Source organism: Leopardus geoffroyi, chromosome C3 (assembly GCF_018350155.1).
Source record: "Leopardus geoffroyi isolate Oge1 chromosome C3, O.geoffroyi_Oge1_pat1.0, whole genome shotgun sequence".
In the NCBI taxonomy this organism is placed as follows: Eukaryota; Metazoa; Chordata; class Mammalia; order Carnivora; family Felidae; genus Leopardus; species Leopardus geoffroyi.
The window spans coordinates 41,781,829-41,801,044 of NC_059338.1; the positions used below are offsets into that span (position 1 = coordinate 41,781,829).

At 36.1% G+C, this 19,216-nt stretch overlaps 1 protein-coding gene across 7 annotated transcripts in view; it reads right to left on the minus strand.

Moving 5' to 3' along the window:
• The window catches only part of ACBD6 (acyl-CoA binding domain containing 6), a 223,140-nt gene that overhangs the window by 147,242 nt on the left and 56,682 nt on the right, over positions 1-19,216 (minus strand). For all 7 annotated transcript variants that reach the window (XR_006705739.1, XM_045452563.1, XM_045452565.1 and 4 more), the window contains one exon: positions 3,931-4,013. Coding sequence is in view for 6 of the 7 variants with exons in the window: in XM_045452563.1 (XP_045308519.1) it covers positions 3,931-4,013 (83 nt within the window). In the remaining variant the exon portion in view is untranslated. The remainder of the gene's footprint in view (positions 1-3,930; positions 4,014-19,216) is intronic.

Consider the following 19,216-nt stretch of genomic DNA (forward strand, 5'->3'; position numbering starts at 1 on the left):
ACCTCTACTCCGTTACTGAAATAATCAACATTTCAGTTTAGAATGATTTTTATCATGATCTAGTTTGTTACAGTAGAATTCTGTTCAATTGTAAAATGATTTCTCGATTACAAGAAAATGACTAAGTGTTGTGATTCCACTGTTAGTAGTGACAAAATTAACATCTGAAACAGTTAAAAGGCTTTCAGTGGTTCACATTCATGTTTCCTACAGTTTCATATCTTAATCATATGTTCCAAAATACACACCAAGAGAATGAAAATTTAGATGACTTAAAAAAATAAGGCCAAGACTAATCAGTTTTGTCCCTAGCAGAGGTTCATATTTCACCAGATTAAGGAGTAATATTTATTAAACATACTATAGATGCCAAAAATACTAAGAACATACTATTCAAAAGTGAAGATGGGAAGCACAAATATCCACAATGTTTGTCTGACAGATTCATAATAAATGTGTGAGGAGATGAATTCAAATCTGTACTTTATGAAAATAAGCTGTGTTATTTTGTTATTGTTTCTCATGGTCAAATTCTAAATATTTGATTTAAATCTAAGAGTGACTTCTTTAGGAACTGGGTGGAGGATAAGCAGGTAGGTTAACTCTTCCAGGATAGTTTAATTCTGTCTTAGAAATACACCAATTATCCAGATATTTACTTTCACTTCCAGTGGAGTAATGTTTAACTGTAATCAGCCATGTCACTGGACATTCCAAAAGAAACTGTACTCAGAATGTTTTTTGGAAAAGTACTAGGCTTTGGGAGCCCTTAAGGAAACTGGCACACAAAATAAAGATCACTATTGTTTATAGACAACTGATATTGTTAGAAAGTTAAGTATAACGATTTTTTTAAAAAAGTCAAGACATAATCTTAATTTAATCTAACTAGGAAAGGAAATAGCTTACACATTTTTAAAAACTGCCTAGGAAAATAAGTGAGTATGGGTATTATCACAAGAAAACCAAACCAGCACTCTTTGCTTTATGATATGAACACTAGGTTAACTCTATGTGAGCAACAATCACTGAATTATCAGCTCCTTGAAGGAAGAGCCATGGATACCTCCTGAGTTCTGGGTACTTTTACTAGATAACCTACTAAGTTTTGGGATCTTCCTCAGACACTCAAAACACAGAAATGGATAAAATATGATCCTAGGCCTCCAAAAACTAAAAATTCAGCAGAAAGGATACAAGGTTTTATTATTATTATTTTTTTAATGTTTATTTATTGTTGAGAGAGAGATACAGAGCGTGAGCAGGGGAGGGGCAGAGAGAGAGAGAGGGAGACACAGAATCTGAAGCAGGCTCCAGGCTCTGAGCTACCAGCACAGAGCCTGATGCAGGGCCTGAATTCATGAGTCACAAGATCATGACCTGAGCCGAAGTCTGACACTTCATCAACTGAGCCATCCAGGCACTCCAGGATATAGGCTTTTTAAAACTTCTATTTAATGTGTTATAACGTGATAAATGCTATAACAAGTGTGAATAAAGGACTTACAGGAAAACAGAAGGAATGACTAACCTCTCCTCTTAATATATAGAAAAATGACTCTAAAGGTTTTACTGATTTGATTTAAACACTTAATAAATTTTGATTGGTAGGGTTAAAGTTCTAAGATGCCAATTTTAGAAGACTCTAAAGACAGAATACACAAATTAAGTAAACCACTATATAAGGGCTGAGGGGAAGGGGGGGTTTAACTCTGAAAAAGTTTTTAAACTATGCTTCCTCAAAACTGTATGAGCTCCTCAGAGTTCTCAGGGTCCCAAAAAGGGATCAGAGTGGCAAATGTATTCCAAATCAGCCTTAAAAAGTATCTTTTTCCCCTCCAATTCTCATCAGCCTTCCCCTATCCCACCCCAAATAAACATTTAATCTATAACAATGATATGCTTACTCTGAAAACAGATTCAAGATAGGACCTTTAGTACCAAATGACTGGTCAGGAATGGGAAACTATGAGCTTTTAAAGTTTTTGATTCATAGTGGAAGCAATAACTTTCCTCCTAGAATGCTTCCCCGGAGTCCTATCATTACATCTTCATGTGGGAGATAATGTCAGCAAACTCTTCTGCAAGAGTGCAGCATACATATTTGGTACAATTTACTCTTTATTCAATAAAGATAGATATTTCCCTTCAATAAATTTAGGTGAACCCAATTTTCCACTTAAAAATTACTGCTCATTCGGGGCACCTGGGTGGCTCAGTCAGTTAAGCGTCCGACTTCGGCTCGGGTCATGATCTCGCGGTTTGTGAGTTTGAGCCCCGCTTCAGGATCTGTGCTGACAGCTCAGATCCTGAGCCTGCTTCGGATTCTGTGTGTGTCTCTCTCTCTGCCCCTCCCCTGCTCACGCCCTCTCTCTGTCTCAAAAATAAATAAAACATTTTTTAAAAATTTAAAAAAATTACTGCTCATTCATTTCATGTGAATAAGAAAAATAAAGTTGAGGTAACTCAAAAAGTGTAACAGCATTAGAGATTCTTATTTAAATTTGTTTGTAAGGTAAAAATCTTAGTAGAATGTGCCACATGACTTTAAAGCAGGACAAAATCCCTTTCCTGATTTTCACATGGTACTGAAAGAAAAAGATTAATCAAGACATTTTATACATAAAATTTAAGATCCTAGTTAAATAATATGAGATGATCACGAAGAATTTCTTTAACTGTAGTTAAAAAACCCTACATAACATAAAATTTACCTTCTTAACCATTTCTAAGTATACAGTTCAGTAGTGTTAAGTATTATTCACACTGTTGTGCAACCGGTCCCCAGAACTTTCTCATCTTGGAAAACTGAAGCTCCTTACCCATTAAATAACAACTCCCCATTTCCTACTGCCTCCAGCTCCTGACAACCACCATTCTACTTTTTGTTTCTACGAATCTGACTACTCTTGATACTTCCATAGAGAGGAACCATATTGTATTTATCTTTTTGTGAATGGCTTATTTCACTTAGGATAATGTCCTCAAGCTTCATCCATGTTCTATAGTATGTGTCAGAACTTCCTGCCTTTTTGAGGCTGAATAATATTCTATTATATGTATAGACCACATTTTGTTTATCCATTCAACTGCCCATGAGCATCCGGGTAGCTCCCACCTCTTGGCTGCTATGAATAGTGCTGCTGTCAACGTGGGTGTGTAAACATGGGTCTTCTGAGATCCTGTTTTCAATTCTTTTAGATACAAAATCAAAAGTAGAATTGTTGGATCATATAGTAATTCTCTGTTTAACTTTCTGAGGACTCTCCACAATATTCTCCTTGGCGTACCATTTTATACTCAAGAAGATTTCTAATCTTTAAAAGAAATGGTAATTTAACAATGACAACAAAAAATTAAAAACCTTTGTTTTCTAAAAAAGAACATAAATATTTTTTAGAAATTGTACAAGCTTTATGAGACTGAATCACTACCTCCCTTTACATACTTGAGTTCAGATTACAGCCAAACTAAGAAAAAAGAAAAGAAAGGATAATGGCATTTTTATCAGTATTGTAAATAAACATGAACACAAATACACACGCACACATACACACACACGAAGAAATGATGATATTTTGAGGAAAACAACATCAACAACAAAAATCCACAGCTTTAGACTGTGTGAGACACAAAACCTTGCCCTACCAACTACTTACATGGTGGAAAACGTTACTATCTGGCAATGATTCAGACACTTATTGATCTCAAAGATAAAACACCTAAAAAATTCTTTCCTGCTATTTGTTATCCTCCTAGATATACCACCAAAATCAGTTTCATTTCACATTAAGAAAAAGTTCTTCACAAATCGAAGCTTTCAGGATTAAAAAAAATACACACAAACACACATATACATATGCCCACACATAAATACACATATATACGTATGTATGTATCCCTATTACCCAATATCAGAAGAAAAATTACCTGATGATTTCTTCATGATACAGAGAACTAACAACGGGGCCACCAAAACCGGTATTTGCTTCTTTTCCTTTCTTCTCAGGTAACTGTATGGGGACAGGGGGTAGGGAGGAAGGAAGGTGGAAAAAGATACATGGATTAAGGCAGTGTGTATTTAAAATAGTTCCAAAATAATACTTTGCTAAGGAATACTAAAGATTTGAGGTCCACAATTTCTCTGAGGCCCCAGTAACAATTTCAAGATGGTATCCAAAAGGCAAAACGATTCTCAAGTCATCAGAGTAATGGAATGAGCACCCACTAGCAAACCAAGGTCATTCCACTAGTGAGCTCTGGAGCCACCTGAAGCCCACCATTCCCTTAGCTGATTAGAAGATGCTATGTTCACTGTGGAGAATATTGATGCTCAATGTAGAAAAATGAAAATGAAATATGACCTATAAATACCAGATATGAACGTGATCAGGAAAATCATACCTAGATTATTAACAAAATTACAATTTCCAAATAAGAAAAAAACTAAACCATACTAAAACTTCAAACTCAAACACAAAGAAAAAATATTTCTTTGGTGGCAAAAAGAAAGGAGAGAAGGTGGAGGAGAAAGGAAAGGAAATTATGACCTAAGATAAATGAAAAAAAGAAGCAAATTGTTATGGAAACACTTTCCAAAATTAAGTAGTCAATAGGCCCTGACCCTCAATATTTTAAAAAAGCACAAAATTAAGATTAATTTAGAAATAAGATTCTTCTAAAACATATAATATGGAAGCAGTAAACTCGGATGTTATTGTCTAAAAGGTTCAAATTGCAATCTCTGCAAAAGCCTACATCTCCTGCAATAATGACAGTTTTTAGGCCAGGACACCCTGCCAAAATCAAAATTCTAAACATAAATGTCTTAGAATCAAAACTAATACTTTTAGGGGAGCCAGGGTGGCTCAGTCAGTTGAGCGTCCAACTCTTGATTTTGGCTCAAGTCAGGGTCCCAGGGTCACGGGGTTGAGAACTGCATCAGGCTCTGCACTGAGCATGGAGCCTGCTTGGGATTCTCTCTCTCTGTGCCCCTCTTCCTGACTCACGCTCTCTCTCTTGCTCTCTAAAATAAAAAAAAAAAACAGGGGTGCCTGGGTGGTTCAGTTAGTTAAGCATCCAACTGTGGATTTCAGCTCAGGTCATGATCTCACAGTTTGTGGGTTCAGGCCCCATGTTGGATTCTGCGCTGACAATGCAGAGTCTGCTTGGGATTCTCTCTCTCTCTCTGCTCCTCCCCTGATCATGTGCTCACTCTCTCTCTCTCAAGAATAAACTTTAAAATAATAAAAAAAAAGAAACTAATACTGTTATTGTTTAATTTAATTAACTAGTTTCACTTCAGAAAAATATAGGTAATTCCCATATACCTGGTTCCCCACCCCTCCCCCTGTTCTTTAAAGAAGAGGTTTTGTTTTATTGTTGTCACTTTTTGTGGTTACTTTTGGTTTGTGAACCACTGGGTAAAGGAAAAAGGTCTTGGAGACAGCATATTCTATTAGTTCCTGAGATCACTGGGAAAACCAGTTTTGAGAAAGGGTGGAAATTTTTGAGATGAATCGATGCAGTTACCAATTTATGACAGAAACAAAGCTACAATATCATAAATAATTCCTGTCACAATTTAATGACAAGGTATACTAGTTGATGCTGGCAAGTAAGAAGCACCAAGTAAATGCCAGATCCCTCTCTTCTCTGAAGATCATTCTTAGAGAATAAATGCTGCAAAGAATTTCCAGAATAGAGAATGTTTTCTTTATACTAAAAAGGCACATACCATAGGGAGAACCTATTTTATTCAACGCAATTATGTTCTAAATACATACTCCATTAGTACAATAAAGTTGAAACACAGATGGTGTCCAAGAGATGCTTGCTAAATGAGTGACAAGACTGAAAACAAGGAAAGGGTGCGTCACGCAGCTTCCTGACAAAGAACAGACTCCAAGAACATACCAGAGGGGAAAATCTACGTGTACCACATTAACAAAATGAAGGATAAAAATCATATGATCATCTCAATAGGTGCAGAAAAAGCATCTGACAAAATTCAACACCCATTCATGAGAAAAACTCCTAACAAGGTGGGTACAGAGGGAACATACCTCAGCATAATAGAGGGCATATATGACAAACCCACAGCTAACATCATACTCAACGATTAAAAGCTCAAAGCTTTCCCTCTAAGATCAAGAACAAGACAAGGATGACACCCCCTCATCACTTTTATTCAATATAGTATAAGTATTCCAATTTTTAAAACGGGCAAGAGATCTGGACACCTTACCAAAAAAGATACACAGATACACAGATGGCAGGTAAGCAAATGAAAAGATGTCCAACACCATATGTCATTAGGGAAGTGAAAATTAAAACAATAATGAGACATTACTACATACCTCTTAGAATGGCTAAATTCCAAAAGACTGATAACACCAAATGCTGGTAAAAATGTAAAGCCACCAGGAACTCTCATTCATTGCTGGAGGAAATGCAAATGAAACAGCCACTTTGGAAAAGGGTTTTGGCAGTTCTTCTAAAACTGAATATAATCTTACTATATGATCCAGTAATTCTGCTTCTAGGTACTGACCCCCCTCGCCCCTGCAAACTGAAAATTTATATCCACAAAACATCAATGTTTAAAGCAGTTTTTTTTAATAACTGGCAAAACCTAGAAACAACTAAGATGTCCTTCGACAGATGAACAGAGAACCTAACTGTGGTACATCTATACAATACAATATTATTCTGTGATAGAAAGAAATGAGCTGCTCTAGATTAACTAAGAAAAACGAGTAAACAACTAAAATCAGAAACTAAAAAGGAGACTTTACCACTAATACCACAGAAATGAAAGAGAATTTTAAGAGACTACTATAAACAATGATATGCCAACATGTTGGATAATGTAGAAGAAGTACATAAATTCTAGATATATAGAACCTACCATGATAAAATTATGTATAAAAAATCTGAAGAAACCTATAACCATTAAGGAGATTGGTTCAAAAATTTAAAATCTCCAAAAAAGAAAAGCCCAGGACCAGAACATTTCACTAAAGAATTTTACCAAACATTTAAAGAATTAAAGCCTAATCCTTCTCAAACTCTTCCAAAAATCTGAAGAAGAGGCAATATACCTAACCTCATTTTATGAGGCCAGCGTTACCCTAATGCCAAAGCCAGACAAAGAAACTAGAAGAAAACTACAGAACAATATCTGAGGAATACTGATGAAAAAACCCTCAACTAAATACTAGCAAACTGAATACATTAAAAGGATTACATATCATGACCAAGTGGGATTTATTCCTGTGAACGTAAGGACAGTATGGTTCAACACATGAAAAACATCACAAAACAAAATGAAGGAAAGCTACATGATCATCTCAATTGGTACAGAAAAAAGTATTTGACAAAATTCAACACCCTTTCATAAAAAAAAAAAAAAAAACACTCAATAAACCAAAAATAGAAGGAAATTATTTCAACATACTAAAGGCCAAATATGAAAAGCAACAGCTAACTGCACACTCAATAGTGAAAAACTTAAAGTTTTTCCTCAAAGATCAGGAATAAAGGAAGGATGCCCACTCTTAACACTTCTTTTCAACACGGTATTGGAAATCCTAGCCAGAGCAATTAGGCAAGGAAAATAAAAGAGGTCATTCAAATTGGAAAGGAAGAAATAAAATTATTTCCATTCACAGATGACATGATCTTATATGCAGAAAATCCTAAAGATCCCTCCCACATACACACATATAGACCACAAGAAACTGAAAGAACTAATAAACAAATCTAGCGAAATTGCAGGATACAATACTAACACACTGAAATCATGTAATGTCTGAGAGAGAGAGAGAGAGAGAGAAATAAGTAAGTTTTCTAATATTAAAAATGATCAGTGCTATGGAAAAAAATTAATGTGGGGAAGAGAACTGTAATTTTAAATAAGGTCAGGAGGGCCTCACTGAGAAGGTCATATGAATAAAGACATAAAAGAGGTAGAGAGGTGAGCCTTGCAAATATCTAGGGAATATTGTTCCAGGTACAGGAAACAGCCAGTGCACAGGCCTTAGTGTGAGGGTATGCTTAGAATGTTACAGAATTTATGTATTCGTGTTCTTTGCTGAAGGCTGATTAGTATATTTTAGGGGGCAAGACAGAAGCAAGAACACAAGGTTATTCACTAGACAATCATAGTTTCTGTTGGTGTCATTCACTGAACCTCTTAATATGAATAGGCAATTTAGAAAAACACCTGTGATCTGCTTGGCAATTATTTGCTGTGAAAACACATACTAATAATTAAGAATTGTATGGTATTTTGGAAAGGGATGAGCACAGTTTTTTTTTTATTTAATAGCCTTTATTTTTTAGAGTTTCAGGTTTACAGAAAATCGAGTGGAAAGTACAGAAAGTTCCCATATTCTTCCCTCTCCCAAATTTTCCACTGTTATTAACATCTTACATTAATTTGGTGCATGTAATTAATTAAAGTCCACAGTTTATGGGGTGCCTGGGTGGCTCAGTCAGATAAGCATCCAGACAGTAGAGTCCAGAGATGTTGCTAGACATCTTACAATGTACAGGGCAGCCCTCTACAACAAAAACTTATTCAGCCCTAAATGTCAATGGTGCAAAGGCTGAAAACTCTGGTTTGTAAGTTTTCATCAAATGTTTTAACATTTCAGCTATCATTAATATTTTGGGTTTTTTTTTTTCTCCTATCTTTTCCTCTCTCTTGCTTTTTCACTTCCTTCTGGGACTATATACATGCTACACTGCTTGATATTTTCCCATAGTTCACTGGGGCTCTGTTCATTTTTTAGTCAGTCTTTCTATATTGTGTGCTTCATTTTTATTAGGTTCACTTGCTACATCTTCAAGTACTGATCTTTTCTTATGCAATGTCTAATTTGCTGTTAATCTTATGCAGTATATTTTTCATTTTAGAAATTATTTTGTCATCTCTAGAAATTCCATTTGGGTCTCTTTGTATCTCCTATTTCTCTTACCCATTATGTTTGTATGTCTTCCTCAACTTTCTTGAGTTTATAAAATATATTTATAATTTTCTCATCTCTATCTTTTCTGCATCTGCTTTTATTGACAGGTTTTCCTCCAGGTTAGGAGTCATATTTTCCTGCTATCTTTGCATGCCTGAAAGACTTTTACTTTTTTTTGTAAAACAGACATTGTGAATTTTAATCATTTGCTTGATGTTGTTGTGTTCTTTTAATTATGTTAGACTTTGTTTTGGTATGAATTCAGTTATGTGGAATCAATTTGATCCTTTCAAGGCTCACTTTTATTTTTAAAAAAAATTTTTTTTTCAACGTTTATTTATTTTTGGGACAGAGAGAGACAGAGCATGAACGGGGGAGGGGCAGAGAGAGAGGGAGACACAGAATCAGAAACAGGCTCCAGGCTCTGAGCCATCAGCCCAGAGCCTGACGCAGGGCCCGAACTCCCGGACCGTGAGATCGTGACCTGGCTGAAGTCGGACGCTTAACCGACTGCACCACCCAGGCGCCCCAAGGCTCACTTTTAAGTTCTGTTAAGGCAGGGGCAGAGCAGCCTTTAATCCAGAGCTTAATTTAGCTTCACTACTAAACAGAAATCCTGAGGCCTCTAAAACATTATGCCCCATATACTAAATTTTCTTTCCACTCTGACTAGTACGAAATGAAATGTGTCAGCTCCAGGAATTATTTTGGCTTACTGCTTTCTTGTATTTCTTTCCTCAGCTTGTTAGTTTCCTCTCTCACACACAGATTAGTATTTAGCCAAAGGGACCCCTCTGTACATCTTTAAAACTCTCTTTCTATGCAAGAACATCCTCTCCAGTATTCAGCCCTGCATTTTCCAGCTCAAATTAGTAAGAGTCAGATTCTTTTGGGACCCTCCTCCCTGGACTACAGCTTGGAAATTGTTTCCTGGCCATAAGCTGAGGCAACTGTAGGGCTCATTTTGTTTGTTTCTCTTCTTTCCTAGTTTTATACTAGTTTTAGTACAATGTCTGAAAATCACTATTTTTCATCTATTGTGCCTGGTTTTCTTCCAGTTTAAGACAAAAGGGTAAATCTTGTCACCATTACTCCGCAATGCCCAGAAGTCCCACACACATTAATTTAAAATCTAACATAATATTCCATGCATAATTTACTTAACCATTATCTGACAATTTTTAGGTTATTTTCACTTTTTCACACATAAGCGAAGATATGATAAATGTCTTTGTATATAAAGCATAGTTTAGTTTTAATTAAAATCTTTAGGAAAAAAATGACTCATCTGATTATAGTATATATTTCTTCTTCCTGGGATTAATTTCTCTTTCTGAAGCGTTGTGCATGTTAGAATGCTGGTGTCAACTTTTTTGGTGGAGGAGGGAAAAGGCTGTATTTTAAGCAGAAATAATATTTAAAAAAAAAATCTGCCATTATCAGATTGAATTCAGAATAAAGCTGCCAAAGATGCATTAGTTTTGCTCTCCATCTATTTCATCTACAAGAAGGGGTAAACTTTGGCTACCTTATCCTTCTATTTCCACTCCAATGAGATGTTTCTCATAGAGGCTTAAGAAGTTTATTCCATTTCTCTCTACTCAAAATCCATTAAGTTATTTTTATGTTACATCAGCAGTTAAAGAAAGAGACTCCAATTTGGCAGCCAATAGGATAAAATTTGCCAATTCTTATATTGCCTCAGACTATATTATTTGAGACACTGAAATGCTCCTTCACTCAAAGGGGAAAGGATAAGTTGTTGGCTGAATCTTTATCACTTGATTCAGATTCCACCTTAGTTGCAGAGTCCAGATTTAAAACCTTGTGAAGCATTCTTTTCCAACTGAAAAATAACTATTCCAAAGATTATCAGGCTAATATATGCAAGGAGGGGGTTTCTTGCTTCCATGTGCTACCTTGTTTGGCTTTTCTTTTATTGGTTTGTTTGCCTTACTTGTTTGTAGGTCTAGCTGTAGAAATTTGGATAAATTAACCTCTCTGTCCAAGTTTCCTCATTTGCAAAAATAGGAATATTAGTACCCATCTCATATGGGTGTTTTAAGGTATAAAATATGTATGTAAGGGGCGCCTGGGTGGCGCAGTCGGTTAAGCGTCCGACTTCAGCCAGGTCACGATCTCGCGGTCCGTGAGTTTGAGCCCCGCGTCAGGCTCTGGGCTGATGGCTCAGAGCCTGGAGCCTGTTTCCGATTCTGTGTCTCCCTCTCTCTCTGCCCCTCCCCCGTTCATACTCTGTCTCTCTCTGTCCCAAAAATAAATAAACGCTGAAAAAAAAAATTAAAAAAAAAAATATGTATGTAAAACAGAACAGTGCCCAGCACAAAGAGGACACTATATAAGTGTTAGCTAATATAATAATGATCACTAGCCAAAATACAGCCATCTCTTCAAAGCAAAAGTGTCTCAGTAATACAGATAACAAGACGTTCTGATGTGGTGACTTATATTATTGAACCATGAGTCTTCCTCTAATACCCTTAAACTTCTGAATCTCCTGATAAAACCACCAATCCCAAAATCAAATAAACAAATAAAAAACTTAACATAATAACTCTTATCATTAAGAAAAAAGGAATAGAACTTAAGGAGTGTCTTCCATGTGCTTTGCACTTTATATATATTATCCAATTCCAACTTCAAAACAATTCTAGAAAGTTGGCATTTTTATTGTATTCACTTAATCTAAGACATCAATTATAAAGAGTACCATTATTTTCTAGAATACTAAGAAAAAAGCCCACAAATATACCAATTTTACGACACAGAATTTAAAAAAATTTTTTTTTCAACGTTTATTTATTTTTGGGACAGAGAGAGACAGAGTATGAATGGGGGAGGGGCAGAGAGAGAGGGAGACACAGAATCGGAAACAGGCTCCAGGCTCTGAGCCATCAGCCCAGAGCCTGACGCGGGGCTCGAACTCAAGGACCGCGAGATCGTGACCTGGCTGAAGTCGGACGCTTAACTGACTGCGCCACCCAGGCGCCCCCAGAATTTTTTAAATGTCAAGAACTTAATAACTGTCTGCTTTATATTTGATGAAATGTACCTCCACTTTACAGATTAGAAAGCTGAAAATAGGAGAAATGAAGTACTCAGTGCCACATAGTAAGTGGCAAAATCAAGATTCAAACAAGATCTTCTGATATCCAAAGCTTCTGCTCTTTCATTTAACTATGTTACCTCTCCAGGCTACTTTTAGAAACCATTATTATATACTGATAATATTCTGAATTAAAATTCTGTTCACTTTCTTAACTTTGGTTTTAAAAATTAAACACATAATTTGAAAGGAAACTTTAAAATTAAACATATATCAACTTTTTTGGAACTGATTTATTATAAATTATGAACTTAATCAATTACATGACCAATACTATAGTTCTAAGTCCTTAAAAAAGAATATTTTTCTAATAATCCCTTACCAATATTCATTGTAGTTTTTTTTCCCCTGAAACATGAGTATTTATTCATTTCCAAATGTAAAAGTAAGAATAGTGGGGTGGCTGGGTGGCTCAGTCAGTTGAACATCTAACTCCTGGTTTTGCTTCACGTCATGATCACCCAGTGTCCTCCACACTGGGCCCTGCACTAGCAGCACAGAGCCTGCTTGAGATTCTCTCTCTCAACCTCTCTGCCCCTCCCTGACTCCTGCTGTCTCTCAACGTAAATAAAAACTTTATAAAAAGTTATAATATTAACCTCATCTCAGCTATTGTCTGTCATGAGTGTTAAAAAAAAATTACCATGAGAATATTATTGGCTGCTATAATTTATAACAGTAATACTTCTAAAATTTCACAAGAAAGATAAATTGCATAAATCTATGTGTTTTTTTTTTTAATTTTTAAATGTTTTATTATTTATTTTTGAGAGAGAGAGGCAGAGCATGAACAGGGAGGGGCAGAGAGAGAGACACACACAGAATCTGAAGCAGCTCCAGGCTCTGGGCTGTCAGCACAGAGCCTGATGTGGGGCTTGAACTCATGAACTGCAAGATCATGACCTGAGCTGAAGTCAGACGCTTAACCGACTGAGCCACCCAGGTGCCCCAAATCTATGTGTTTTTAACCTTAGTTTCTCTTAAAATTACAAACAATATATCTTAAAAAATTCAACTCCTAAAACCTTAACGACAATGGATATTTAATAATATCAATGTCGATTATCTAGAAATGCTTAAATTACAATTGGAAAATAATTTTTAGATCAAAGAAAAAAAGGAGAAATATGTGCAAGTATTTTATCCAAACCTCCAAATTTCAGCAGTGTCCACTATTTTTTGTGTATATACTATATACACTAGCTCAAAAATGTAGATTTTTAAAATATAAAAAAAAACTGATGAGGTGCCTGGATGGCTCAGTCAGTTAAATGTCTGATTTCAGTTCAGGTCATGATCTCACGGTTCGTGAGTTTGAGTCCCACCCACATCCAGCTCCACACTGATAATGTGGAGCCTGCCTGGGATTCTTTCCCTCTCTCTCCCTCTCCCTCTCTCGCTGCCCCTCCCCCACTCATATTTTTCTCTTGCTCTCTATCAAAAAATAAATTTTAAAAAATATATTAAAAAACTGAAAAACACGCTTTTTTTAACCAAATACTTTAACCTGTATCACCAAAATATATGATAATTTCTCCAGATAATTAATATGGTTAATAGAACTCTTATAGAACCCTTATAATTCACCAAATAAATTTTATCACTGTACAACAAAACGAAAACCAGTAAGTTGCTCTTTTACCACTCTATAATGAAATTTAAGAATAAATACATTAATTTTGTCTTCTAAATTTCCTGGTTATTGTCAACTGTCTTGGTTCTAGGCTACTGTAAAACAAAGGTATAAAGATGATCAATTGTACACATGCCCAGCTTCCACTGTATAATATGTAACACATTTATCTTTATGCAGTATTTTTACTTAATGCTAGCTTAAAATGTCTCTTATGCAAAATTAAACTCATTATGAGTTTCTAGAAAAGAAACAATGGTTAATATTTAAATGTTCTTTGGAAAATTATTCTGAATATTTGTATCTATTCAGAAAATATAAATCTTCTTAGATTTAAGCACCAAAGAAAATCATAAAAGATCAACATTCAAATACTTAAAACATCATTTCTGTAAGAATATGGTAAAAATAAGCAGAAGTAGCTATATTTTAAACAAACAAATGACTTATATCTCTATAATATTATAAGCAATATAACTGAACAACCTCATATGTAAGAAAAACATTAGGAGACAATGGATAAACAGACCATGGTTATAAGCAGGCAATAATCAAATACCTGAAGTTACACAGAGGTTTAGGGTTTTATTCACATATATACACATAAGTATCAATAATGTTACCAATACCTGGGAAAACATTTAACATGTCTCATTATTTTAAAAAGGCAACTTAAAGCCTCTAGATCCATCCATGTTGTTGTAAATGGCAACACTTCATTCTTTTTAATGGCTGAGTAATATTCCATTGTGTGTGTGCACACACACATACGTATACATGCTATATCTTCTTTATCCATTCACCTATGGATGGACACTAGGGTTGCTTCCATACCTTGGCTATTATAAATAATGTTGCAATAAACACAGCGGTACATAGATCTTTTTGAATTAGTGTTTTTGCTGAAATAAGTCAGAGAAAGACAAATACCATATAATTTCACTCATATGTGGAATATAAGAAATAAAGAAGAGACAAACAAAAAACCAGACTCTTAAATATAGAGAATGAACTGGTGGTTGCCAGAGGGGAAGTAGGTGGGGGGGGGGGGGGGGAGGGGATGGGTGAAATAAGTAAAGGGAACTAAGAGTACACTTGTGATGAGCACTGAGTAATGTACAGAATTGCGGACATGGCACCTGGGTGGCTCCTTGGTTAAGAATCCAACTTCAGCTTGGTTTATGATCTCACAGTCTGTAAGTTTGAGCCCTGTGTTGGGCTCTGTGCTGACAGCTCAGAGCCTGGAGCCTGCTTCGGATTCTGTGTCACCCTCTCTCTCTGCCCCTCCCCAGCTCACACTCTGTCTCTGTCTCTCTCAAAAATAAATAAACATTAAAAAAAACTTTTTAAAGGACTGTTGAATCCACATTGTACACCTGAAATGAATGACACCGTATGCTAATTATACTTGAATTTAAATAAAAAAATAAATGTTTAAAATACTTAAAACTGCAAATTAAATCAATGAGCAAGAAACTTTAATTCCATTAGGATAACAAAATTATCCAATTTGGTAAAACTGTAGTGAAACAGGTACTCACAAATAGTCCTAATGACCTTGTAAGATGGTATTACTCTTTCTTTTTAATATATGAAATTTATTGTCAAATTGGTTTCCATACAACACCCAGTGCTCATCTCAAAACATGCCCTCTTCAATGCCCATCACCTACCCTCCCCTCCCTCCCACCCCCCGTCAACCCTCGGTTTGTTCTTTAAGAGTCTCTTATGCTTTGGCTCTCTCCCACTCTAACCTCTTTTTTTTTTTTTTTCTTCCCCTCCCCCATGGGTTTCTGTTAAGTTTCTCAGGATCCACAAGAGTGAAAACATATGGTATCTGTCTTTCTCTGTATGACTTATTTCACTTAGCATCACACTCTCCAGTTCCATCCACGTTGCTACAAAGGGCCAGATTTCATTCTTTCTCATTGCCACGTAGTACTCCATTGTGTATATAAACCACCATTTCTTTATCCATTCATCAGTTGATGGACATTTAGGCTCTTTCCATAATTTGGCTATTGTTGAGAGTGCTGCTATGAACATTGGGGTACAAGTGCCCCTATGCATCAGTACTCCTGTATCCCTTGGATAAATTCCTAGCAGTGCTATTGCTGGGTCATAGGGTAGGTCTATTTTTAATTTTCTGAGGAACCTCCACACCGCTTTCCAGAGCGGCTGCACCAATTTGCATTCCCACCAACAGTGCAAGAGGGTTCCCGTTTCTCCACATCCTCTCCAGCATCTAGAGTCTCCTGATTGGTTCATTTTGGCCACTCTGACTGGCGTGAGGTGATACCTGAGTGTGGTTTTGATTTGTATTTCTCTGATAAGGAGCGACGTTGAACATCTTTTCATGTGCCTGTTGGCCATCTGGATGTCTTCTTTAGAGAAGTGTCTATTCATGTTTTCTGCCCATTTCTTCACTGGGTTATTTGTTTTTTGGGTGTGGAGTTTGGTGAGCTCTTTATAGATTTTGGATACTAGCCCTTTGGTCCAATATGTCATTTGCAAATATCTTTTCCCATTCCATTGGTTGCCTTTTAGTTTTGTTGGTTGTTTCCTTTGCTGTGCAGAAGCTTTTTATCTTCATAAGGTCCCAGTAGTTCATTTTTGCTATTAATTCCCTTGCCTTTGGGGATGTGTCAAGGAAGAAACTGCTGCGGCTGAGGTCAGAGAGCTCTTTTCCTGCTTTCTCCTCTAGGGTTTTGATGGTTTCCTGTCTCACATTCAGGTCCTTTATCCATTTTGAGTTTATTTTTGTGAATGGTGTAAGAAAGTGGTCTAGTTTCATTCTTCTGCATGTTGCTGTCCAGTTCTCCCAGCACTATTTGTTAAAGAGACTTTTTTCCATTGGATATTCTTTCCTGCTTTGTCAAAGATTAGTTGGCCATACGTTTGTGGGTCTAGTCTGGGGTTTCTATTCTATGCCATTGGTATATGTGTCTGTTTTTGTGCCAATAGCATCCTGTCTTGATGATTACAGCTCTGTAGTAGAGGCTAAAGTCTGGGATTGTGATGCCTCCTGCTTTGGTCTTCTTCAAAATTACTTTGGCTATTCGGGGCCTTTTGTGGTTCCATATGAATTTTAGGATTGCTTATTCTAGCTTCGAGAAGAATGCTGGTGCCATTTTGATTGGGATTGCATTGAATGTGTAGATAGCTTTGGGTAGTATTGACATTTTAACAATATTTATTCTTCCAACCCATGAGCACGGAATGTTTTTCCATTTCTTTATATCTTCTTCAATTTCATTCATAAGCTTTCTATAGTTTTCAGCATACAGATCTTGTACATCTTTGGTTAGATTTATTCCTAGGTATTTTAAGCCTCTTGGTGCAATTGTGAATGGGATCAGTTTCTTTATTTGTCTTTCTGTTGCTTCATTATTAGTGTATAAGAATGCAACTGATTTCTGTACATTGATTTTGTATCCTGCAACTTTGCTAAATTCATGTATCAGTTCTAGCAGACTTTTGGTGGAGTCTATCGGATTTTCCATGTATAGTATCATGTCACCTGCAAAAAGCGAAAGCTTGACTTCATCTTTGCCAATTTTGATGCCTTTGATTTCCTTTTGTTGTCTGATTGCTGATGCTAGAACTTCCAACACTGTTAAACAACAGCGGTGAGAGTGGACATCCCTGTTGTGTTCCTGATCTCAGGGGGAAAGCTCTCAGTTTTTCCCCATTGAGGATAACATTAGCTGTGGGCTTTTCATAAATGGCTTTTATGATGTTTAAGTATGTTCCTTCTATCCCGACTTTCTCGAGGGTTTTTATTAAGAAAGGTTGCTGAATTTTGTCAAATGCTTTTTCTGCATCAATTGACAGGATCATATGGTTATCTTTTATTTTATTAATGGGATGTATCACGTTGATTGATTTACGAATGTTGAACCAGCCCTGCATTCCAGGAACGAATCCCACTTGATCATGGTGAATAATTCTTTTCATAAACTGTTGAATTCGATTTGCTAGTATCTTATTGAGAATTTTTGCATCCATATTCATCAGAGATACTGGCCTGTAGTTCTCTTTTTTTACTGGGTCTCTGTCTGGTTTAGGAATCAAAGTAATACTGGCTTCATAGGATGAGTCTGGAAGTTTTCCTTCCCTTTCTATTTTTTGGAATAGCTTGAGAAGGATAGGTATTATCTCTGTTTAAATGTCTGGTAGAATTTCCCAGGGAAGCCATCTGGTCCTGGACTCTTATTTGTTGGGAGATTTTTGATAACCGATTCAATTTCTTCGCTGGTTATGGGTCTGTTCAAGCTTTCTATTTCCTCCTGTTTGAGTTTTGGAAGTGTGTGGGTGTTTAGAAATGTGTCCATTTCTTCCAGGTTGTCCAGTTTGTTGGCATATAATTTTTCATAGTATTCCCTGATAATTGCTTGTATTTCTTAGGGATTGGTTGTAATAATTCCATTTTCATTCATGATTTTATGTATTTGGGTCATCTCCCTTTTCTTTTTGAGAAGCCTGGCTAGAGGTTTGTCAATTTTGTTTATTTTTTCAAAAAACCAACTCTTGGTTTCGTTGATCTTCTCTACAGTTTTTTTAGATTCTATATTGTTTATTTCTGCTCTGATCTTTATTATTTCTCTTCTTCTGCTGGGTTTGGGGTGTCTTTGCTGCTCTGCTTCTATTTCCTTTAGGTGTGCTGTTAGATTTTGTATTTGGGATTTTTCTTGTTTCTTGAGATAGGCCTGGATTGCAATGTATTTTCTTCTCAGGACTGCCTTCGCTGCAACCCAAAGCGTTTGGATTGTTGTATTTTCATTTTCGTTTGTTTCCATATATTTTTTAAATTTCTTCTCTAATTGCCTGGTTGACCCATTCATTCTTTAGTAGGGTGTTCTTTAACCCCCATGCTTTTGGAGGTTTTCCAGACTTTTTCTTGTGGTTGATTTCAAGCTTCATACCATTGTGGTCCGAAAGTATGCATGGTATGATCTCAATTCTTGTATACTTATGAAGGGCTGTTTTGTGACCCAGTATGTGATCTATCTTGGAGAATGTTCCATGTGCACTCAAAAAGAAAGTATATTCTGTTGCTTTGGGATGCAGAGTTCTAAATATATGTCAAGTCCATCTGATCCAATGTCTCATTCAGGGCCCTTGTTTCTTTACTGACCATGTGTCTAGATGACCTATCCATTGTTGTAAGTGGGATATTAAAGTCCCCTGCAATTACCACATTCTTATCAATAAGGTTGCTTATGTTTGTAATTGTTTTATATATTTGGGGGCTCCTGTATTCGGCGCATAGACATTTATAATTGTTAGTTCTTCTTGATGGATAGACCCTGTAATTATTATATAATGCCCTTCTTTATCTCTTGTTACGGCCTTTAATTTAAAGTCTAGTTTGTCTCATGTAAGTATGGCTACTCCAGCTTTCTTTTGACTTCCAGTGGCATGATAAATAGTTCTCCATCCCCTCACTTTCAATCTGAAAGTGTCCTCAGGTCTAAAATGAGT